Source organism: Eublepharis macularius, chromosome 5 (assembly GCF_028583425.1).
Source record: "Eublepharis macularius isolate TG4126 chromosome 5, MPM_Emac_v1.0, whole genome shotgun sequence".
Classification (NCBI taxonomy): Eukaryota; Metazoa; Chordata; class Lepidosauria; order Squamata; family Eublepharidae; genus Eublepharis; species Eublepharis macularius.
This window is the reverse complement of record NC_072794.1, coordinates 109,609,540-109,634,177: the sequence shown is the minus strand read 5'-3', so window position 1 is coordinate 109,634,177 and position 24,638 is coordinate 109,609,540. Positions and strand designations below refer to the sequence as shown.

Sequence of the window (24,638 nt, the reverse complement as noted above, 5' to 3'; positions counted from 1 at the left end):
CATTCACACATTTTCTGTAGAGGCAAGATGTATCCTTATTGATTTATCTTCTAAAGACCCTGCTGAGGAAGATGAACTTGGAAGAACATTAACTCTAGTAACTCACACTAATTGTTTTAACACAGCATTCTCAAAATGCAAAAATAAGGATGGTCTACCAGGGAAATATAAAAGAAAAGCAAACTTCCCCTGGTAATTTGGGAAAGTTGTAGCATATGGTCTACCTAATAATTTTGCAGAATTGCTGAAACCCTTCAACAAATGTTATAATATATATAGTTCCTATGCACAATCTAGGAAGACTCTCAACCCTTTTGCACTCACGTGTAAAAGCGAATGATCTGAGCAGTCAGCCCTATAGCCTTCTCACCGGCTTGGAACCGCCCCCTTTTACACGCTCTGCTCCTGATGCGGTCTCACGTTCTTTGCTGCATTTTATATTCACTTGTTCTACTGCGAGCTTTGTGGGCTACTGAATACACGTCACTTTTTTTTTTAGTTTGAGCATGTGTGGTAAGATTAATAATCTCCACTCTCTGTGCTGCCATTTTGAACCCTAACTGTTGAAAGTTTGTCTTTTTACTTAGAAGACAGCACAAAAGCAGCTGCACTGAGATTAACATCAATCCTTTCACCCTCCACTGCCTACTATTCACTGAATGATCTTCCTTCTCCCCCCCCCCTGCCTTTTTTACTGTTCTCTGCAACCAGAGAAGAAAGAAAGCTGGTTCCATGCAGAGAAGACTGCAGGACGGAAATGGGGGTGGGATGGGGGGGAAGGGGGAACCACTCCATTTAGCCAGGTCCCAACTGAATGCTTTAAAGAAAATCTTCTTAGGTTTGTGTTGGGGAAAGCTTCCATCTCCACGACTGTTAAATGCCCACAATTCTGTTTTAAAGTTCTTGATGCCTGAAGCAATGGGGGAAATCAGATGGGGAGATGAGAAGGGAAGGGGCAGAGCCGTTGTTCTGCTTGTTTTGTACTAGCTCAACCATTCATCAGAAGGGACTGTTAAATACCCACAATTCTGTTTTAAAGTGCTTGACGCCTCAACGATACTGCCCTTCAGAAGCAGGGGGAAAAATCAGATGGGGAAATGAGAAGGGGGCAGAGGAGGCGAGTGATGGGCACAGCTAAGCTGCTGCTTGATGTAACAGTTGCTGCCCAATGGCGAAAGAAGGGAGCTGACAAGGGTGGGTGTGGTTAAATGTGCTTTGACCAATCAACTTGTGATAGGAAAGGAAAAGGGGAGGAAGAGGCAAACATTATACACTTACTTTCACCAGCCCAAGCACAAGTCAGCATCTGAGGCAAAAAAAAAAAAAAGTCGTGATATGTCCATAGTCAGATAACCTGGGGAAAATCTAACTTAGCCCAGAGCTGCATCACATGACTAGCTCGGAAGTGTAAAAGGCAGAAAAACATGGGATGCGAAATGGTAATGAATGTGCTGTAAAGGCTGTGAAAGACTTGTAAGATGCAAAGCCCTTTCAACAGTTTCAGATTCAAGGAGACTGAAATTTCAAGTCCATTTCACATAGTAGACAGAATTATTGCTGGGAAAGATACTATTAACTGAGTACAAATGGAATTGCTGAACAAGCATAAGACCTCAGGAAGTCTGATCTTGATTCAGATTTTTTTTAAAAAAAAAGCTCATTGTGCAAACAGGAAATCAGCATGCTACAAAAATAGGACGGCCAAGATGGCACTCTTTACTGTGGTTTATTCCTCTCCATTTTGCAGTATCATCTATCTGGCCTATGACTCCAACTTACCACAAGCACTGGAGCAAATTTTTCTTGGCTAAAGAATTATCTGCATAATGAAAACTTGGCCACTTGATATTTTCTCTTGACACAGCAAAGCAACATCAAGAAAGCCAAATGAATAGATCAAGTTCCAGATATTTACCAAATTCTAAGGCTGTATTTTCATTGGGATATACCAGTCAAGTTATTTTTTAATACTGTTATCTGAGGATCACTTTGCCAAACTACATGTGGCATGTACATCTACATTCATCAATCAATCCAAGTTATTTGACATCAATAATATAACACCATGTTGGGGTTTTTAAAAACTGTTTTGCTACCCGAATGGTTTCCTACAATGATGGAAGAGTCTCCATCCATCAAAAGCTCATATAGCCCAAATCCACACACTAATCTTGTAATGGCCTCGGTTCCTAAATGCAGCAACAATGAATGAAGACTTGGATAAAAGCACAATCAATAAATCTCTCACATCTGGTGATACTTAAATCTGGTGAATTTTGCAGAAAAACCTGAAATCTAAACAAAAAATACACTGGGGACTTATCCCCCCCCCCAAAAATAGAAGCAAATCTTATAAGTCTAAGAAACAAATGACTTTTGAAATGTCAAGGCTGTTGCTAGGCAACTGCAACAGTATTGTCATCCTTCAAGCCTTGGTTTTTGTAAGTAAAAGGCAGGGATGGGTGGGTTAAGACATTTTCCAGGGCTGTTTTGGCCTTTGAATGGGGATTCATTGGGACCACGCTGCTCACTACTGTTCAACAGCCACCACATGAATGCCAGTGTGGTGTAGTGGTTTTAGACTAAAATCTGGGACACAAGTTCAAACATCCACTCTGTCATGGAAGCTCAGTGGGTGACTTTGTTCCAGTCACTCATTCTAAAGCTAACCTACTTCACAGGTTGTTGTGAAGTTAATTGTGAATCATTATATACCACAGAAGGGTATCTCTTTTGTATTTTTGGTAGCTGAACCATGGTAGCTTCTCTTGTTTTGTTAATCATGTAACTCAGCCAAAATTTTCTCATGGATAGGCTGTCAGGGAGAGGGAAGGATGGAAAGCAGAAAATTGGCGGAGGGGAGATAAACGTAAGTTGGGTGGTGGGTGGGAAGCAGAGAAGCAAGCAGGAAAGGAGGTGATGGAGGCTTTTAGGGAAAGGAAAGGAAGTAGTGAGGGAAGGAAAAATGAGATGCCCCCACAACTCCTTGTGGATTCCCTGCTTGTTTGAATCTAAAATTTAGTTCAGCTATTAGGGTAGTTGCTTCAAATCTTTCTCTAATAATTTAATAGACTATAAGGAAATTAGGATGTCATTTTTAATAACATTGCCAAAAGTCCAATGTAAGGGAAGGTTTCTAAATTATGAAATATGTCTACAACCAGACACTTTACTATCTTCTTAAAAGAACAGGCTAGTCAGGAATAAACATAATTTCATTAACTAATAACAAGTGGTAAGAAATGTAAGTTCTTACAGTCTCTGCAGGTATCTTTGCACCTTTCCAAAGTATTTCCTATAACTGCAGACCAGTTTGGTGGTCTTAGAGCTCACCCATGGAAGTGAGTCAATAACTGCCCTGGGGGATTAATTTTTTGTTGTGTTACAATCACCAAACAACACATTCACACCATAGCCATAGCAGTCTAATAATACTGGGATGGGATGTTACCAGTGGCAGAATTCTCCTTATCGCTGTTTATCCAGCACAGGCAGTGCCTTATCACAAGGGGACATACACAACAGCTTCCTACACTTACATAATGACATTAAGAACTTGTTTAAAAGATCTTCTCACATTACCAAACAATCTCTAGTGATCCTGAACACCAAATGACAGGCAAAGATAATGGGCATTTTTCTTCCTTCCTGCAAAGGCAACTTAACCTACTCACTATTCTGCTCTACTCTCTAAGCAATGATCAGTCACAGGATGGAGCAACTCTCAGGTTTCCTGGTCATACTGGTGCTAACAGGTAAGACACAGAGAAACATTTTTAATTTGGGATCATCAGCATCCATTTATTTGTCTGTTTATTAAAGAATTAATATCCCACCTCTCTCTGCTATAAATAGTGCTCGATTTAAAATGCCATTATGGTACTGTATTTATATAACTAGACTCTGCTTGTCTGCAGTTATCACTTCTGAAAACTATAGACAGGCAGAACTCCCTCACTCACCCTGCCACCTTTCTTAACTGAAAGGATGAAACAATTCCAGCTACCATAAAGGAGAAAGCTAGACAAGTGATGAAGGATAGTTCTATATCCTGTTTTGTGCAAGAGGCTAATTGCATCCACCTTATTTTGAACTCAAACAGTCCAGTTTATTTATTTTGTACCCATCCATTTGTTTATATAATGGGAATGAAGGCTAGACACTACAAACAGCATAGATGGAGTACGTGTTCAAAGTGAACAAAAAGGAAGCTGTTGCAATGTGATGGAAAAAGAGACTCATTAAGGCTGCAAGTATATGTACAACTTACTTGGGAGTAAATTCCATTGATTAGTGGCATTTACTTCTGAGTAAACCTAAGATAGTAGCCACTTTCATCAATTGAGGATCAATTCTAGACCAAATAGCTAGGATCTGAATCTCTTGAGCCAGTTCATGATCATTGTCTATCGTGCTAGATTCATCACAACGTCTATTCAGCAGCCAGTTCTTCACAGCCAGGATCAGGCACACTTTCTTCTCACTTTCCAATGAGGGTCTCTGATCATTCACAGAACTTGTTTTCCTGTATTAACCAATATTTTAACACACTGAAAGAGAAAATAGTACTTATGAGATATCCAAACTGCAGTTACTTACACTCTTAATGAAACACTTGAATGCTATGCTGGAAGCTTGAGAACCCACCCAAGTAGTACTCCTGCCTTGTGTATTTACTGCCATCTGGACCGCACAGCTCATGCATGTCCCAAGTTTGCTGCCAACTGAAGTGTGTGCAGGAGATTAGGATTGTGTAGGGACTGCATGGAAAGATGTGCAGTGAATGTACCCTTGTCTCTTTTCAATACTCCATTTGGGACATGCTCACCATCTCCCACACTGGATAAGCATTTAGCTCTTTCTAGGCACAGGGAAAGTTTTGTGCTTCCTAGTTTGATATCAGAGGCTACATATTTAGTGATTCTATTAACCTGAAAGGTCAAAATAGTTTTGTTTACTAAGTTGTCTATAATTGCACTATTTTTCTGTTCTTGCCCAAGGTCCTTTTTTGCTGAGTAAGACTCATTCATCTGCAACACCTACAATTCCTTTCCTTAAAAGGCCAAACACAGGAGAAAGGAATAGAGAATTGACTGTATTGCAAGGGGAATCCCTTCGTATATATCTCTTCTGTGGCCAGGGAAATTTAAACACAAAGAAAGTCTGGTGCAAAGAAGAATGTTTCCATACAAATCCTCCAGTCTTCTCAAAGTCGAAATGGAAGGTTCTATCTACAGCATCAAATGAAAAAGTCAGACTGGGTGATTTAAGGAAAGGCTGTGCTTCTGTATACATGACAACTGTTAAAATAGAGGACTCAGGACTATACTGGTTTGGACTTCTGAATGGCCAGAAAATTGACTATTTGTCACCAATTCAAATAGTGGTTCTTAAAGGTGAGCACTTTGGGAAAACTAGATCAGTGCTTTCTGCATATACTAGGCAGTTTCTGAGGTAACTCTATGACAGCATAAAAAATTGCATGAACTGTGCCATTTTTCTATGGGTCACACTGGCCCCACAGTTTGTTGTCATCTCTGGCCTGCAGGGCCGGCGCGTCCATGGAGGCAACTATGGTAATTGCCTCCAGCACAGAGGCACCGGAGGGGGCGCCGTGGGAGGGAGCTGAGCGGGAGGACGCCGTGGAGCAACTGAGCGGGAGGACGCACGCACATCAAGCATCCCCCCCCATCTCCTGCCTGTTGCCTCACAAACTGGAAAGGAGTGGAGGAAAAGTGATGTTTCTTTTGGGGGACGGCGGAGGGATGGAATAATGACAGAAGAAAGCAAAGGGGAAGGGAAAGGAGAAAGCGGGAAGTACCTAGAGAAACAGCTGTGCCTCAAGGTGTGCATTTTGAATGAGCTGCTGAAGACGCAAATCCTTCTTCCAGGCACAAGCCTGCTGGACATGAGGGCACCCGAAGACCGTTCCGGGGTGGGCTGCTTCTGTTCTCTCCCAGGTGCCCTTGTGTTGGGGGTGGGAAAGAGGGGCTTGTGCCTGGAAGAAGGATTTGTGTCTTCAGCAGCAAATTCAAATTGCACACCCTGAGGCGCAGCTGTTTCTCTAGGTCCTTCCCACATTCTCCTTTCCCTTCCCCTTTGCTTTCTTTTGTCATTATTCCATCCCATTCCCCCCCATTTCCCCAAAAGAAAATTATCACTTTTCCTCTGCTCCTTTCCAGTTTGTGAGGCGACAGGCAGGAGATAGGGGGGGGATGCTTTGGGGCTCCACCCACCCACACAAACACACACGTTCAGAGAGGGCAGTGAGCAGCGGCAGAGAGGGGAGGGCATCTCCTACATTTCCCAAGAAAACTTGCATGACCCTCGTCTCGTTTGGTCCAGCTCTAAGTTGCCCTGTGCTGCTGCCGCTGTCACTAGCACACAGCTGCGGGCCAGGTGCGGCAGGTGGCCGGGGCGGTGTGGGGCAACTGAGCAGTCTGGGTGTGCACGTGCAAAGGGGCAGCAACAGCCCTGAAGCTGCCCCCGGCCTCAGGCGCCAGAAACTCTGGCATTGGCCCTGCTGGCCTGAACAGGTAGAGAAGCAGTGTGGGATGGGGTTGCCATTGTGTGGCAATTGTAAGGGATGACCATGCATTTGGATGCATAGCTGCATAGTCAGTCTTCAACCATCCTCATGATCAATGGGTTGCATTTTTGGAGTATATCAGAACCTCCTGAAACAGTATGATACCTGAGTTTGGGGTGCAATCTTGGCCTCAACATAATGTCAACCCCACATCTGAAATCACACTATATACATAATGGATTGGATCCAATCAACATTTCCACTTGTGAAAAAGGGAGTGATGGCCCCCTTTAACCATCCAAAATGCTCTGCTGGGCACTGTGAGTCCTGCGTGGACAAAAGCCATGTGGAATAGGGGCTGTAAGGTGGGGTGACTGAGTGAAGGTGGGATGAGACTGAGTGAAAACATTGGCATTGCTGCAGGTGAGAGGGATACTTTAGGGTTTCTTTTAAAATGTTTGCCACTTTTTTAAAAGCGAGTGAACCGCTCTTCAATGGAAACTTGCTAGCAAGCTCTTACAGAGTCTTTGGTATCTCCAAATTTCAGCATGATAGCTCTGTGATACTAGAGACCATTACTTGCATGAGAAAGGTCCAATTCAATCTCCAGGTAAAAGGGCAGGGAAAGACCTCAGAGAGCCACCGCCATTTAGAGTACACAGTTCTCAGCAAGAGGGATCAATGTTATGATTCATTGTGTAAGGCAGGTTACGAAGGCTTCTTTTGAAAACTATGTCTATTTTTACTGGTTTTCCCCCTCAGATCTTCCAGTACCTGGTACAACAGTCTCACCTTCTACATTTAGAATGTCTTCTTTTGAACGTCTAAGCCAAACAGAATGGAGACCAATAGAGGTGATGGTGGGGCAAGGAAAGAACCTCAGCATAGTGGTCTTCTGTGGACAGCAGCATCTGAAAACAGAGAAAGTCTGGTGCAAAGGAGAACTGCTGAAAGAGTGTATTCTCAAAGCCCCTGTACAGCTTCTGGAACAAGGGTGGAAGTATCTGACGACTAAACCAAGCCAAAGGGTTGTAATAAGAAATTCTACAAATGGCTGTTTCTCTGTATTCATGTCAGATCTGCAACTAGAAGATTCAGGGATATACTGGTTTGGATTTCTTGACGGTTGGAATATTATACCTTTTAAAAAAATTACAGTAATAGTTCAAGAAGGTGAGCAGTTCCTGGTAATTGGGTTAATGCCATTCAGGAATTCCTGAAATCTCAAGACTAAGAAGCAGAAAAATCACATAATACAGCCTTCTAGTGCTGTACCAGTTTAGTTTGCAAAAGGAGCATGTCTCATGTTAAAAGACAAAGCTGCATATCAGGAATAAGGGTTGCAGCCCAGTTTTTTCTACTCTTGTTACTTTTTATACGGGGAGAGAGTTAACCATGGAAAACTTACAGCCAAAAACCTAGGAGGCTATAACCTGAATTATCCAAGAAATATTTAAAAACATTCTAAGAATGAAATTCAGGCCGTCGTCACATGGGCTTTTATTTAGCGCTAAAATGGCGCTATTTCCCAGCAAACACCCACCTTATTCCAACACTGATGCGATTTCCTCATTGCTGTTTTTTGCTTGATAGTTGCGATATTTTGTGCCTCAGTGTGAATGCCTCACATCGATGTATTTCGCCTCGCAACGTCCTATGCCCTCCCTTCAATCCCAGAATCCATTTCTTCCTGCGACTCCCCTTTTTTTAATTTTATTATGTCCTTATAACGCCATAACGACATAACACAATGCAAACTTTCTGCTGAAGTAAAAATGACTCAATCGCCATGGCAGAGTCTTCAGCGATGGGGATCACGTCAGACAGGGAGTTTTCTGCGGGCAAAGAGCTATTTATATAATTTCAAAGTTGGAGAAACAAAAGGGTCGTAATGTTTATATGCTGTTATTCCGTTATAGCGGAATTAAACGCCAGAATAATTTTTTAAAAGGGGGGGGAGGAGCTGCTTCTGCGCGGTTAGAGAGAACAGAACAGAGTGCTTCGGTGTGGACAGCTGGTGGCGCGAAGAGCCGTTAGGTGACCCAAAGAAACGTTACTGTGCCGATAACAGGTAGGGCGCTATATGCTGTAAATTTAACGGAAGAGATACCCGTGTGACGACGGCCTCATTTACATTTCAGTATCTATAACATTGGATAAGATTTTTTAGGCTACACCGAACTTGTAAATAGTTTTTGAATTATTGGAAGTGTCCATTAACAAAAATGGTATTGGTTAGAAGCCAGAAATAATGACATGGCCATTTTTAATAAATGAAAGACACAGGTCTATGCTGGGGCCAATGTTTCTTAACATGGTGTTGAAAGTGGGGTAACCAAAGACCAAACTACATTAGCATTTAAGAGCTGGGTCTGGGTTCTCCAGAGTCACACAGAGACTGTAAAGAATGGCTTCTTTGGAAAAAAAAACAACAACCCTGAACACCCCAAGATATTTTCTCTGCTGAAATAGCATGGGGGGAGAGAGTATTTTGCCCATTTTTGCTGACTCAGGTGGAATATTCTGTGCATACGCAGCAGCACAAACAAGGAAATAATTCCCCACCCCATACCCCGCTCCTGTCCTTTTTTAGTACAGGAAAATGACTTGGAGGGGAAGGCAGGAGCAACAGCGTTTGGAGCCTGTATGAGCTCTTTTTTAAAAGAAGAAGAAGCCATTCCATGCAGCTGCTGTGTGATTACAGGGAACCCAGAACCAAGTCTTTTAAAACACTAATAAATTCCTGAGTTGTCTAGCTGACAACTTCCTCTTCCAAAAAGTGGAGAAGGAAACAAGTGGGTCTGCTATCTTGGACTTAATTCTCATGAACAGGGAAGAACTGGTTGATGAGGTGAAAATAGTGAGCACCTTGGGTAGTAGTGACTATGTAATTTTGAAGATTAAGATCTTGGGTAAGTGAAAAGCTGGTTAGATTTTAGAAACGCTAACTTGAAGAAGCTCAAAGTTATGCTGGATAGATTCCTATAGTCAGAAGAGAAGGGAGTTCAAGATGGGTGAGGGTTTCTTAAAAGTGAGATATTGAAGGAACAAATTATTCCAATGAGAAGGAAAAAATGGGAGGAACCTAAAGAAGCCAGGGTGGCTCCATAAACAGATTTCTAAACATCTGAAAATTTAAAAGGACACATTTAAGAAATGGAAGGAGGGCTGTATAACAAAGGATGAATATATAAACAAATTGCCAGTGCTTGTAGAGAGAGTGTTAGAAAGGCTAAAGCTCAATAAAACTTAGGCTAGCGAGAGATGCGAAATTCAACCAAAAAAGGATACTTTGGTTATATTTGGAGCAAGAAAAAGAATAAGGAAGGAGAGAAAAGAGGAGATTTTAATGGGAAATAGGGAAGAACTGCTCAATTCCTACTTTGCCTTGGTCTTCTTGCAAAGGGAACCTAGCAAAATGAAGGGAATTGCAACCTGGGATAGGGATAGGGGTGGTACGTAAACACCTATCTTCTTTAAACAAAATCAAGTTCTCATGGCCAGTTGAATTGCATCCTAGGGAACTAAAGGAACTTGATGTTGTAATTGTGGAGCCTCTGCCTATCCCCTTTTTGAGAATTCTAGGAGAACAGGTGAGGTGCCAGAAGATTGGAGGAGGGCAAATGTTGTCCCCATCTTCAAGAAGGGGAAAAAGGAGAATCCAGGTAACTATCAATCTATCAGCTTGATGTTCATACCTGGAAAGTTTTTGGAACAAATCATCAGTTAGTCCTTAAACATTAGACACTGTGATTACTAAGAGCCCAGCATAGGTTCCTCAAGTACAAGTCATGGCAAACTAACCTTATTTCCATTTTAGAGAGTGTTACTACTTTGGTGGATCAGGAGAATGCTTTGGATATAGTTTATCTTGATTTCAGTAAGGCTTTTGATAAGGTTTCACATGATATTCTTGTTATGTTGGTAAAATGTGGTTTGGATCCTACTACTATTAAGTGGATTTGTAACAGGCTGACAGATCGTACCTAAAGATTGCTTGTAAATGGTTCCTCATCCTCTTGAAGAGAAGTAACAAGTGGAGCGACTCAGGGATCTGTTCTGGTCCCTGCATTGTTGAACATCTTCATAAATGACTTAGATAAAGGAACAGAAGCAGTGTTCATTAAATCTGCAGATGATACTAAATTGGGAAGGGTTGCAAATACAGTAGAAGAGTGATCAAGATTCAAGGTGATCTTGACAAGCTGGAAAACTGGGCTAAAGCTAACAAAATGAAATTCAACCGAAATAAATGTAAAGTTCTACATTTACATACAAATGAACCAAAGGCATAATTATAGGATGAGGGATTCCTGTCTTCACAGTAGTACATGTGAAAAGGATCTAGACATCTTAGTAGATCATACACTGAACATGAGTCAGCAGTGTGATGCAGTAGCTAAAAAGGCAAATGTGATTTTAGGCTGTATCAACAGAAGTATAATGTCCAGATCATGCAAAGTGATGGTATTGCTTTACTCGGCTCTGGTTAAACTTCACTTGGAGTACTGTGTTCAGTTTTGGGCACCACAGTTTAAACAGGATGGTGACAAGCTGGGAAGTGTTCAAAGGAAGGCAACAAAGATGGTGAGGAGTCTGGAGGAGACCAAGCCTTATGAGGAAAGGTTGAAGGAGCTGTATATGATTAGCCTGGAGAGGAGGCAACTAAGAGGCTATATGATGGCCCTCTTCAAGTATTTGATTTGAAGGGCTGTCACATAGATGATGGAATGGAGTTATTTTCTGTTGCCCCAGAGAGTCGGACCAGAAACAATGGGCTAAAATTAAAGCGAAAGAGTTTTCAGCTAAGCATTAGGAAGAACTTCCAGGCAGTTAGAGTGGTTCCTCGCTGGAACAGGCTTTTTGGGGAGGTGGTGGGATCTCCTTCCCTGGAGGGATTTAAGAAGAAACTAAACGACCACCTACCAGCAATGATGATTCCATGACTGTATGTATGGAAGCAGATAACAAGAGGGACAGCATGAACAAATGAGCCGTTGCTTGGCTCTCATGGCCCTTTCTTACATGCCCAGAGTAATGCTGATGATCACTACTTTGGGGTCAGGAAGGAATTTTCCTCCAGGCTAGGGATCCTAGAGGGTTTTTGCCTTCCTCTGGGCATAGAGCAGGGTCTCTATAGGGGAGGTAGAGTGGGGAGATAGCTGTGAATTTCCTGCACTGTGCAGGAGGTTGGACTGATGACTCTCAGGGTACCTTCCAGCTCTATGTTTCTAATGTGTAGTTTGGCCCCAGCTACTTTCAGAGAAAACTGTGAAGAGCAACAGAAGGCCAAAAGTCTAATTCTTTTTTTAAATGTTCTTTATTTTTATTTTCAGAACAGAAAAATATTGGCAATTTGACAGTTACCAGGGAAAATAAATCAAGGTACCAAAATTAAATATATAGTAAGATCATTGGAACAAGTGATTTGTGTTTGCTGGCAGATGTTATGTTTCTGTTTTCCTATATATTTTCCTATTTTGTAGTTCAGTTTGATTAAAAAAATAATCTGAGCAAAAGTGCAATGACAGAATTTAGCTTTTCCACTTGGGTTATTTTAAAACACTTCCAGATTTCCATTTGAAGACCCATAAATGTATGATTCACTAAATTTAGCACATAGGCTTTATATACATTCTTCATGTTGCAAAAGTGTACTACAAATCGAACTGTCTCAATTATTTAATGAATATGTTAGGAGCTTAGATTTACAAATAGAATTATCTATTGGTAACAATGACAATTAAAAACCTAAAAAGAATTATACTAAAATAGTTAAGAATTTGCCACCAAATGGAAAGAAAGTAAACTCATAGTCCTTGCAAAACCTTGCTATTAACTTTTGCTATTAACTTATTTTTAAAACCAATTAGTCTAATAAATTGTGACCATAAAATATTAGCCTCTATACTAGCTTATAAATTAAAAAGTATAATCCACAAATACGTCAATCTGGCTTTATTACATACTGTCAAATAACAATAAACTTAAGAAAAAATTTGAATTTATGATATGTAAAAAACATATCCTCCCCCCCCCCCTTTTTTTGTCTTTACATGCAAAAAAAAGAATTTGACAAATTAGTTTAGTATTTGATTTAAATGGGTTTTGGATTTGATATGAATTTGTAGAATGGATTTACTTGATATATAAGATCTCACTAGGAAAAGAAGGTATTCATGAAGTAGTACCAGAATCATTTGTTATAAACTGAGGTGTACAGCAAGGATGCCCTATCTCAGCTTTAATATTTGCTATATCTTTGGAAATTTTTGCAGCTAAGATCTATCAGAGAGATTCACTTCAAGGCATTCAAATAAATAAGAATCATTAGAAGATAAACCTTTACACAAATGTTATCTTACATTTAAGAGATGTATATAATTTTACTGTTATATTAGAACAATTAATATATGAAGTTGCTTCAGTGGGTGGATATAAATTAAAAAGAAAGAAACAGAAGCTAGGTTTCTAACCATAGATGCATGCAGTTTAAAACCAGATTCTTTTGAAAGGAAAGTGCAGAATAAAGAAGTATTTAAATATTTAGGTGTATATGTTCCAAAACGACAGGAATTGACTCTTTAAAAATAATTTCAATCCAGTGTCAGTTGCCATAAGAACAAAGTTAGTGCTATAGTCTAAACCGAATGTTTCCTTTTTGAGGAAGATCAGTGCAGTAAAAATGTCAATTCTCCCAAAGTTCAACTATCTTTCAAATCATTTGCTTACATTAGTCTTGGAAGAAACGTTGAAGGAGATTCAAAAACGGATTGGTTTTTATGGGACAAAAAACCCTAGAATTCACGATAACATCAAGAGATAGATGGTCAAAAAGGTGCTTTAGCAATCCCATATCTCAATTTATATTACTATGCAGCTTGTCTTTCTTGTATATAAGAATGGCTAAACTGTGATAAAGAACATATGAACATAGAACAAAGTTATGTTAAAATGCCATTAGCAGCATGAATCTGGTTGGGGAGAAAAAGGAAACAGAAGTACTGCAAAAGAGGGTAACTATATACTATATGCAATAGTGAGCACTGGGCATGAGTTCAAAAGTCAAATTGCATCAGCAATTTCCCCTCTTCCTCCAGTTATAAGGGGTGTACAGTTAAACTCTAATATTGTGAGTTTTAAAGGACAGGGGGAAATGGTTACTTAAACTCTTATAGAGCTAACAGATAATAATGATCAGGTTGTGCCTTATGAAAAGGTGGTAGTAGAAAGAACGGTCAAGTTACAGCTGACTTATGGCAACCCCTGCTGGAGTTTTCAAGGCAAGAGACTAACAGAGATGGTAAGAAAATATTGTGAAGATGGTCAATCAGTGGCATTTAATCTCACTTGGAAAAAATGAAACATTAGATGCTATTATCATGCAGAAAAAGTAATATTTTTTCATATGTGGTGTAAATGCCCAAGATCTGTTCAATTTTGGAAAATGGTAACAGAAGCATTGTAATTTGGTATACATTGACAACTCCTTTGAATGCCAGAAATACGCTTATTGAACTATGTAGCAGAAATCCCCTTTACAAGATTTGGTGCTAAAGGTAATGATCACAGCACATTTAGTTTTTGCCCAGTTCTGGGAAAAAAGATTTTGTCTCAACTAAAAAGGAGTGAATAGATTGATTAAACAATTTATTTATCATGATAAAGCTGACAATCTTGGTAAGGAAAGAAAATATGAATTGTTTTTCTAAATGGGAATAGACATGGGCACAAACCAGGAAAAAACTGAACCGAACCAAATCCCCCCCCACCGCCTGCCAGCTGATAGTTTAAAGAGACCTGCCGCTTGCAAGGCAGGGCCCTTTAAACGGCCCAAACCTGAGCCCCCACCCACAGCTCCCACCCCCCCAGCCCCAACCCCACCCCCCAGCCCCAGCCCCAGCCCCAGCCCCTCAACCCAAGCCCCAGCCCCCCACTTACTTTCCCTCTGATGCTGGGGTGGTGGAGGCCTCCTTCGCTGCCCTGCAGGCCTGTGCAGCAGAGGAGAAGGCCAAAAACGCCCTTTCCACCCCACAAAGGGGAAGCCACAGCTACCATTTGAGGGGTGGAAAGGGAATTTTTGGCCTTCTCCGCTGCCCTGCAGGTATGCAGGGCAGCAAAGGAGGCCTCCTCCACCCCAGCATCAAAGGGAAAGTAAGTGCCCACAGGGCAGCAGAGTAGACCTCCACCACCCTAGCATCAGATGGAAGGTAAGTGGGGGGCTGGGGCTTAGGAGGGGGTGAAGGGCTGGGGCTGGGGGGGTGAGGGCTGGGGGTTGGGCCATTTAAAGGGCCCTACCACTTGCAAGCGGCAGGTCCCCCCTGCCGCCTGCCAGCTGATAGTTTAAAGGAACCTGCCGCTTGCAAGTGGTGGGGAAAGTTTAATTAAACTGGCCCTTTAATACAAACCAAACGAACCAGTAGTCTAGTTCATGGAAGTTCGTCGAAACGAGCTTCCACAAACCCTGGTCCACGAACCATGAACCAGGCTGGTTTGTGGGGGGGGGGGGTGTTCGTATTTAGGTTCATGTCCATCTTTAAATGGGAATCAGTTTTATTTAATATGGAACATCTTGATTAAACTGTATTATGGATTTATAATAATAATAATAATCTTGAACTAGTTGCATGCTTGTAACTCCCATTGAAAATGGGAGGGGGGAGTCAAGCTTAAAGCCTAATTTTGTCCTTTCAAATTTACCAGGTACTCAGTAGTTCAAGGGCAGGACTAATGAATGTACTGTACATTTTTACAGCATTTACCATGTTGTTCTGGTTGCGGGCTCCACTGTAGCTGGCATATTAATTATTGCATCCATTACCACACTAGCTGTCATGATGCTCACCAAAAGGAATGCGAGAGGTATGTTTCTGCTTCTCTTGGTTTTTATCCAACTTATTTTTTAATAAATTCTGTTCTCAGCCTTAAAATGCTGAGCGTGCTCAGTCAATGTGATCTTAGTTGCCTTTTGCATTATGTTATTGACATTTTCATATTTTTAAAAAAGTCAGCCAAGAAAGGGAAAGATGGGTAAAAAAATTGTGGTTCTGATAAAGAGATGCTCACAGGCATCAGTGGACTGTTAATAAAGTGGCTGTACCATGAGCAGATGAACTAGGAGAGCAAAGCCGGGGGAAATATAGGCCAAGATGGATCTCTGCAGATAAGGGGAAAGCAAGGTAAAACCTTGTCTCTGAGGGAAAAAAATACATCCCTTCCCAAACCAAAACGGCCAGGGACCAATGTTAACCTGTATAACTCCAGTCTAAACCCTGCATCTCAAGAGGGATCTTTCAAATCTTACGTTTGAAATTGATACTTTTGGGGGGCGGGGACTGGACACTAAATAATACAGAATGTTGTTAAATTTTATTGATACATAGGCTTAACAAGATTTTTCCCCATTATAAAAAAAAAATCCAAAATACACCAGCTTCCCAATACAAAGGAAATTTCTAAAATACAATTGGGCCTAGTCTAGTCATTCATTGTAAGTAGTACATAATTATGAAGCAATAATCTTTCCAGTCACAAAGGAGATGGGGAAAGAGAGATAGCAACAAGGCAAGAAAATGGCCAAAAGATCATCCAAGCTGGAGAATTGTCATGTCAACATGTTTGGTTCCCTCAGATGAAAAGAAGGATTATCTGAAAAACAGAATGTGAGGGGAAAGGCTCTAGGAGAACCCCTTTTCTGATTTCCCTGGCAGACCATACTCCTTTTATACTTTAGTTATAGATTTATATCTTTGTGGCCTCAGATTTGGTGAACCAATCCTTAGCATACATATCCCCAACATCATGAGTAGATATGGGCAAGAACCGCTTTACGAACCAAAAAAACCCACGAACTGCCTGATCGTCCATTCATGATCCAGTGATTCGTGATTGTCCACAGCCAACGAACCAGCGTTCGTTAGAGGTGCAGTTTGGTCCGTTCTTCCGCGGTTCGTGAAGCCAGATAGTCAGGCACCATCAATCAATTCCCTTGGAAATGGAGCCGGGGGAATGCCTGAACTCTGTCTGCACTCCTTCTGTCACCCTGGAAACGCAGCTTACCTTGATCGGCAGGTCTTCCTTCCAACCATGGAGCTGCAAAGTGGATAAAACCTGGGAGAAGACACCCGGGGTGATCTGTAGCCATGGACACTCCAATCTCATCCCTACAAACCCTGATAGGCAGCTCTGACGGCCAACCACCGACCTCCTGCATTGCTCAATGGGACCTCAGCTTATAAAAAGCACTGGGCTCCCAGGCTGGGTTTCACTTTCAGTGAGCAGTGGAGTGTGACAGAACTGTTGCTTGCTACTTGCTAGCCTTTGGGGAGAGAGACAGAGAGAGTTTAATTGAGCTTGAATTTTGGGGATAGGCATCTATCTCCTCTGGTTCCAGGGCTGCTGCCTGGCTCTGGGTCCAAGCTCAGTGGGCACCTTGGCTGAGGGCTCACATTGATTATTATTAATCAGTGCCTGATCGGGTCAGGTCTCTGGGAGTGGTGGGCTAGGGATCTAGTCCCTCCCTCCCTCTGGTGCCAGGGCTGCTGCCAGGCCCTGGGGCCAAGTCAGTGGGCGCCTCAACTGAGGGTTCACATTGATTATTATTAATCAGTGCCTGATCAGGTCAGGTCTGTGGGAGTGGTGGGCTAGGGCTCTAGTCCCTCCCTCCCTCTGGTGCCAGGGCTGCTGGGGCCAAGCTCAGTGGGCACCTCGGCTGAGGGCTCACAGTGTCATCTCTTCTCTCCTCAATTCTTGTTTGCTGGCACTATGAGGCTTCATTTGGTGGACAAGAGTGGTCGTGGGGGGAAGTGCAGAGATTGTCCCAGTTGCACCACGGGAAGCAGAGCTGTGCAGGGCTCTGGAGCAACAGAGACTACCGCTCCCAAAAAATCACCTATTGCATCTGTGGAGGAAGCCAAAGAGCTCTTGCCACCAGCGGAAGAGGAATTCTTGAAAATGTTTGAGAAGGAGGCCGAGGGATCCTTGGAAGAATGGTTGGGGTTTGAGGAAACATCCAGACCGTCCCCATCCCAAACTACCGGTGGTGCTGTCCCTGCCTGCAGTCCACGCATCACTCCGTCTTCCATTGCCAGCTCCGTGGCACAGCCAGTAACCCTTCGTCCTCCCTCCCCTGGAACCATTAGCGGGCCACAGTTCAACCTCAATGTATGGAGGCACTTTCGGGCCCTTCCAACTGACCCCCGTGTGGTGCGGTGCTGTGTGTATGATGGCCTGGTGCGCAGGGGCAATGACCCAAAGCACCTTTCATTGATGATCCTGACTCGGCACCTGAAGAGGCATCACCCGAGCCTGTGGTCTCCGTCCTCAGGCAGCGAAATATCCGTCGGGGGGAGACAGAGGGCCACCAGCTTGTCTGATCTGGGATCGGTGGGAGGGTCTCCAGAATGCACCCCGAGCAAGAAGCCTTGCCCCAAGGATGCTGCTGGTGGGAGTGGAAGTGTCAGGCAGGACACCCTGGGGGAAGTTGTTCCATCGGGGTTGGGGCTGGAGCCTCTGAAAAGGGTGAGGTCAAGGGCTCAGGAGGCGGGCGTTCGTGTGATGGCACAGATGATTGCCCTTCAAGGCTTCCCCCTATCGGTCATGGAGGGCGTGGGCTTCCAACTGATGCTCCAGCACTTTGCCCCATGGTTCTCCATGCCGTCACGGCGCACTGTTGGGCATTGAGTCATGCCTGCCCTCTACGAGTCAATGTGAGACATGGTGCGCAGAGAGCTGTCAGCTGCCCAAGGCAGAACAGTGCACTTCACGGCCAACCTGTGGAGCGGCTGCCATCATGGGTACCTTGCCATCACCGCCCACTGGTGGCAACCAGAGGACCTCCGCCACCCCAGGCCAAGATCTGGTAGCCGTAAAAAGGTGCCCAGCTTGAGCCCGGGCTACAGGGCGGTTCTTCTTCAGGCCCGGGGGATGGATGAGGTCCACGCCGGGAAGAACATCGCCGCCACTGTAAAGGCGGCTCTGAGGGAGTGGACGTCCAGAGTGGAAGGGTTTGTCCGTGGTTTCATGGTGACGGACATGGGAGCCAACATGTTGGCAGCCCTGAAAGAGGCATCCCTCCCGGGCCTGGTGTGCATGGCGCACAAGCTGCACCTTGTGATGAAGGATGTGCTTGGGCTGGGGAGCAAGCCGAGGGACAGCTGGGACGAGGGAACCTTGTGGACATGCAATCTGCTGGACAGCTGCCATTGCATTGCTTCCCACTTTTCCCGCAGCATAAACTCTTCTTGTGAGCTGTTCCAGAGGCAGGGGGAGGGAGGGGACCCCGAGCACCAGCTCTTCCAGGACATGCCCACCCGCTGGAACTCCACCTACAACATGATATGTCGTCTGGTGGAGTAGAAGGGCCCGTTGCAAGACATTCTGTCATCTTCAGATGTGCTGAGGAGGGGAGAGGAGTTGAGCCTCAGCTCCTTGGAATGGAGAGTCCTTGCCCAGATATCCCGGATACTGAAACCCTTCAAGGATGCCACTGAGCTCTTCTGCTCCTACCAGGCCAGCCTGGGTCAGGTCATCCCTCTGATCCATGGCCTCGACCGGTTTCTGGCCCAGGAGCTCCAGCACGAGCAAGAGCTGCTCCCCAGGGTCCAGGACTTTGTCCGGAGGATCCAGGCCTGCGTGTCTGTGTGCTTACATCCTCTACACTGCGAGGCGCCATACCAACTGGCATCCTTCTATGACCCCCGCATCAAGGGCAGCATCGCCACACAGGCGGGTCGGATGCAGCGCTGGAAAAAGGAGCTCCGCACGGCAGTACTCCATTTCCAGAGAGAGAAGACAGGACAGAAGGAACGGGGCAGGGGTGAGGGGCAGGCGGTGGAGGAGGAGGGCAAGGGGGAGAAGGTGGGAAGAGAGCCATGCCAGGGAAGACCCACCCCAACGGCCCCATTCGATCTCTGGGCCTCGTCGGTGGGCTGCGTGGTTGGCTGCTGCACGGTGGGCACGTTCCTCTCAGTGGAGGACTCGGCAGGGGCCATGGTGCACGAGTACCTTGCTGAGCCCACCGAGCCCCCCCATGCCAACCCATTGGAGTATTGGGCAAGGAAATCTGCCATATGGCCGGACCTGTCCATCATGGCAACAAACATCCTGCCCTGCCCTCCCACCAGTGTGCAGAGTGAGCAGGTGTTCTCCCACCTGGTAGACCTCCTCCGTCCCCGCCGCACACGTCTGCACCCAGACCTGGTGAACATGTTGACCTTCATAAAGGTCAATCTCAACCTACTGGGGCACCCTTCTGTGGACCTGGACCTACCCGGGCTCTGAGCCACCCTGGGGTTGTAGGCCCAGCTCCTCCACAGTGGGCTCAAGCCTCCCTCAGTTCTCGGGGCTGCTTCCATGGCTGGTGACCCTTTTCCCTCCTCTCCCAGATAAGTGTCCATTCTCTCTTTCAACCTCTCCCTCTCCGGATGGTGCCCAATTGTCCCCTCCCCACAACTTGTCCTGCCCATCCCGTCCTTTCTGTGAAAGCAGGAAGGTGGGTGTTTTCTGACGCTCTGTTTTTTGGGCACGTAGGGCAGCTCCGGAGCTGCGGCACATATGGTTGCACAGCACAGAGCCCACTATCCTAGGCTCCTGCTGTCCCCTCTGGTGGGAATGGGTCCCTCGGCTCATCTCCTGTCCATGAAGGCGAGAAGGTGAGTGATGTTGGCGACAGCCTACACTGCGACACAGGAGGGGTGGACAAGCCTCTGCCACAGCAGCCTGCTCAATCTGACATGGTGGGTGTTTGGGGCCTCTTGGTCCTCCTCTCCCTGTCAAGCTCCCAGTCCCTCTTCACACCTTGCCCTCTCTGGGACCGCTCCAACCCCTCCCAATGACCTCCCCGGTCCTGTCCATTCCCATCCTTTCCTCAAGGGCAGGGAGGTGGGTGATGTCATCGCACGCCTCTGCCCCACAACTCAGTGGCTTTCTCAGCTCATGGCTCACCGACTAAGGGGTCTTCCCGGTCATGCTCCGCAATGCAGCCAGCAGTAACCCTTTGTCCCTGTCTCCCTGATATTTCCCCAATGGTCCCTCTTTCAACCTCTCCCTCTCTGGATCTGCTCAGATGCCTCCCAACCTCTCCTGTCTTTCCCATCCCATCCTTTCCGTGAAGACAGGAATGTGTGGTGCTGCCAGCTGATGCGGCTTTTGGCCACGAAGAACAGCTCTGCTGCTGTTGCTGATGTCAGAGTGGCACCACACAGGTGCCCTTCCATGGCACCTGCTGTCCCCTCTGAGCAGGGGGAATGGGTCCCTCCCACCCTTTCCATGAGGGCAGGAAGGTGGGTGCTTTGGACCCTGAGGGGCAGCTCAGAAGCTTTTGCTGAGCTTGATAGGTTTGCACTGCATGGTGCACCCCTATCCACGTGCACCTGCTGTCCTCTCTGTGCATGGGGGGAATGGGTCCCACAACCAGTCACGTCTTTTCTGCAAAGGCAGGAAGGTGGGTGATGTCTGCCAGTGGTGGTTTTGGCCATGAGGGGCAGCTCCACTCCACTGTACATAAAATTGTACAGCATGGCATCCCCTGTCAACAGCAGTGGCTGTCCCCTCCGGGCAAGGGTGAATGGGTAATGCCACGACCAGTCACGTCCTTTCCCTGAAGGCAGGAAGGTGGTTGATGTCTGCCAGTGGTGGGTTTGGCCATGAGGGGCAGCTCAGGAGCTGTTGCGTGAATAGTTGTGCAGCACAGTGCACCCCTATCCATGTGCACCTGCTGTCCTCTCTGTGCATGGGGGGAATGGATCCCATGACCAGTCATGTCCTTTCCACAAAGGCAGGAAGGTGGGTGATGTCTACCAGTGGTGGTTTTGGCCATGAGGAGCAGCTCCGCTGCTGTTGCACATAAAATTGTACAGCACGGCATCCCCTGTCAACAGCAGCGGCTGTCCCCTCCAGTCAGGGGTGAATGGGTAATGCCACGACCAGTCACGTCCTTTCCCCGAAGGCAGGAAGGTGAGTGTTGTTGGCGACAGCCTCCACTGTGACACAGGGGGAGCAGACAAGCCTCTGCCACAGCAGTCTGCACACTCTTTCAGGGTGGATGTCCCTCAATGGGACCCTTGGATGAGGCCCCGTGGTTACTGGGGGATCTACCCACTTCCAAGACCCCCTGCCTCCCCGTGCCCACCAGGCCTGGCAGCCGCCATCATCACCCACCTTCTGGCCTGCGCCGGGAATAAGAGTGCGCTCCTCTGAGGCCTGGCGGGTGGGCACATGGGGGGGTGCCACCGGTGAGTGGCCAGACCCCCCGCCTCCTAGAGGGGAGGTGGCCCACCTTTGAGTACACCCCTTGTACACTGGGCCAACGTCAACTGGTGGCTCTAATTGTATCGAGTGGGAGTTTCCAGGGGGCCTCGGATTGGAGAGGGTATAACTCCAAGATCCCTCTTGGGTGCTGGCTGGAGGGTGCTGGCTGGAGGAGAGCCTGCTAAACACTCCCTGTGAATATGGGCTCTCTAAGTCCAATGGGGGCTGTTCTGATGCCCATGAACCACGAACCGGTTCGGCAACGGGAAAAGTTTGTTGCAGTTCACTGGTTCGGGTTCATCGTCAGCACTGAACCACGAACCATCGGTTCATTAATTTTTTTTCGTTCGTGCCCATGTCTAATCATGAATATACAATCAGTTTTGGATTTTCACCGACTTGCTGTTTTGAGGTCTTCCAAAAGACATAGAACTTGGCACAATTTTTTTATATGGATACCTACTATTATTGGAAAACACAGAAACACCATATGGATTTCCCCTTCACCAAAGTCCCACTGTCCATGCCAGGTCAGGTTACCCCAGGAATTCAACAGATCCAAGACTATCCTTGAATCTGATATAGCCCGTTTTGAGGCCATGTCTTCTGACAAAAGCCATTTTAAAAGTCATTTCAAATAGCATGAAAACTATCCCCTCACATGTAACCACAATTCCCCAAAAAGTGTTCTCTTAGGGTCTCTTTTTTAAAATGTTTATTTTATGAATAATTTTTAAAAAATAATTATTTATTTCATACAACAAACAAAATAGAAAAAAGAATGTAAAAATAATAGTTATCATTTTAAATGGAATTCAATGTTAGGTTATGAAATTCCTGATCAAATGTGGCAATTTATAATGACACAAGTGCTAACCTCTGTTAGTCTACATTTTAAAGAAAATATTCGTAAAACGATTCATAGCTGGACTTATTCACCTAAAAGGCTTTCAAGAATGTATAGCTATTGCTCAAGAAATGTTGTGGATATAAGGATGCTGATTTTTATCATTTTTGTTGGCTCTGTCCAAAAGCTATTAAGTTTTGGCAAAATGTACAAGAACTACTAAAAATGGGTTTTGCTATTGATACTCCTTTTACTCCTTTTTTTGAATAATGCATTGAGTATTCCTTATCAATATCAAAATGCAATACTCCATGCAATTACAGTTGCTAGAACAGTTTATATTAAACATTGGAAGAGCAGTTTTGGGACTGATACTATGGGATGGGTAGAAAAAGTAAAAAGATACATTTTTGTTGATAAAACACAATTTTGCAGCGGGGCAGAAATGTATATCAATTTGAAACTATTTGTAAAAGTTTTCTCTTAAGGTGTCTTCGCTGGTAATATGAAGATTCAATAGATGTGTAGAGAACACATTTGTTGTAGACCAGACATTAAAAGTGTGACTGTAAAGCTCAGGGAGTTCAAACGCAGAGGAAGTGAGTAATGCATGTTCTTTTACAATTTCAGATTTTACTCCAGGAAACTGAGTTAATAATCTACGCAGTCTTATTCATTTGATTATTTAGAACCTTGGATGCCAAAGAAAAGCCTCCTTGCTAATTATTTTTGTGCTTTTTTGGTTCCCTAACTTAGCTCATCAACACCAGAATACTTTAATCATAGGGTCCTCAAAGCTAGCATCAGTGCACCTCCAGAAATTGTGTTAATGTGAAAAAAAATTCCTTTAAAAATTAAATGCTTTATTCCTATGAAACTCTTTAATTTAAACATCCCTATTTGGTCAATAAATTATTCTTGGCAGTGTCCATGTCTCCTGATGTTCTGTCTAACTTGTTTGGGGGACTATCTGACCATTCCAATACTCTTAAAACCTCGCCCAGACCTTGTCACGAATCTTTAATTATTATTGATCCAACTAAACTCTGTTTTCAGCTGTTCTCAAACCACTTGAATATTTAAAGCCTTTTCTATGGGTTGTCCATCTTGTCCACACTGAAACTGTATAATGAAATGATAGAAATGTATGTGTGTTCAAATAACTAAAGAAACAAAAGACCATTTTCCTATTGTTTAGAACTTTCCTCCTTTGAGTGATTTCTATGAGTTTCTCTACACAAGACATCTTACTCGGGAATGCCCAAGTGTAAGGAGATGCAATGTTAGCTGGGAAGCGTTGTTTAAAAAGACAGAGCCATTGATGTCGCCAGTAAATGATTAGTGTGCCAGTAAATGCTTATTACAACGTAGCCACCAGAAACAGGACTGATCAGCTCAGCTATGAGTCAATGATTGATAAGAAAGGAAATATAAAAACTTGGCAAAAAATTCAAGATCGAGGCAATAATATTCCATGGCTGATGTATCACCAAACAGTATCAAGGCTAAAAGGACAGTCTCTTTAAAAGGCTGTAGGCTAAGAGAAAAAACAGAATTTGAACTATTAATATCTGGAGATCTGAAAACAACGGCTCCCAGACTCACCTGGGGGACTGGATTGCAGGCGATGCGGGGGAGGCGAGTGGGGAGATGGCACAGTGGCCGCCATGTTGTGGAGGGGTGGGGAAAAACCAGGGGCCAGGGGGCATGCCCAGGCTCATCCGGTGCAGGCTCCTGGTCTGGGAAGCTGGCCCCCGCCCCTCAGCACTTGGCCCATGGTGGCATCTCACCCAGCCCTCCCTTTCGTCACAACTTTGGAGTGAGTAGGCTCCGTATTGGGCATTGGGCACTGATCCATTTGGGGGGAAATAGGGCCCTCAGGCTCAGTTTCCCTATTATGGGGATCCCCATAAGGGGTCTGGGGAGTGAGGAATGGCCACTGCATGTCTAGTCAGGGGCTGTCAGTCCGCCTCACTCCCAGGTGGCAGGGGATGGTTCACACAGGGGTGTATA

General features: G+C 44.8%; 1 protein-coding gene across 2 annotated transcripts; it reads left to right on the top strand.

The window, feature by feature from the left end:
• The first annotated feature begins 3,608 nt into the window (after positions 1-3,608).
• LOC129330893 (uncharacterized) lies at positions 3,609-23,559 on the top strand. 2 transcript variants are annotated; one of them, XM_054981163.1, is made up of 6 exons: positions 3,609-3,755; positions 5,001-5,396; positions 7,292-7,702; positions 11,866-11,914; positions 15,285-15,391; positions 23,256-23,559. In XM_054981163.1, the coding sequence occupies exons 1-6, from the start codon at positions 3,698-3,700 to the stop codon at positions 23,273-23,275; spliced, it is 1,041 nt and encodes a 346-aa protein (XP_054837138.1). In that variant the 5' UTR covers positions 3,609-3,697; the 3' UTR covers positions 23,276-23,559. The 2 variants fall into 2 exon arrangements, with proteins under 2 accessions (XP_054837138.1, XP_054837137.1); XM_054981162.1 differs by lacking the exon at positions 23,256-23,559 and having other exon boundaries at positions 15,285-15,444.
• The last annotated feature ends 1,079 nt before the right edge of the window (positions 23,560-24,638 follow it).

What these genes read in the sequence shown, in the direction of transcription:
- LOC129330893 (XM_054981162.1), top strand. Translation starts at nt 3,698, where the DNA reads ATGATCAGTCACAGGATGGAGCAACTCTCAGGTTTCCTGGTCATACTG. An exon ending in GGTCATACTGGTGCTAACAG is followed by an intron (nt 3,756 to 5,000) that starts GTAAGACACAGA and finishes TTCTTGCCCAAG; the next exon opens with GTCCTTTTTTGCTGAGTAAG. An exon ending in ACCAGGGAAAATAAATCAAG is followed by an intron (nt 11,915 to 15,284) that starts GTACCAAAATTA and finishes ACATTTTTACAG; the next exon opens with CATTTACCATGTTGTTCTGG.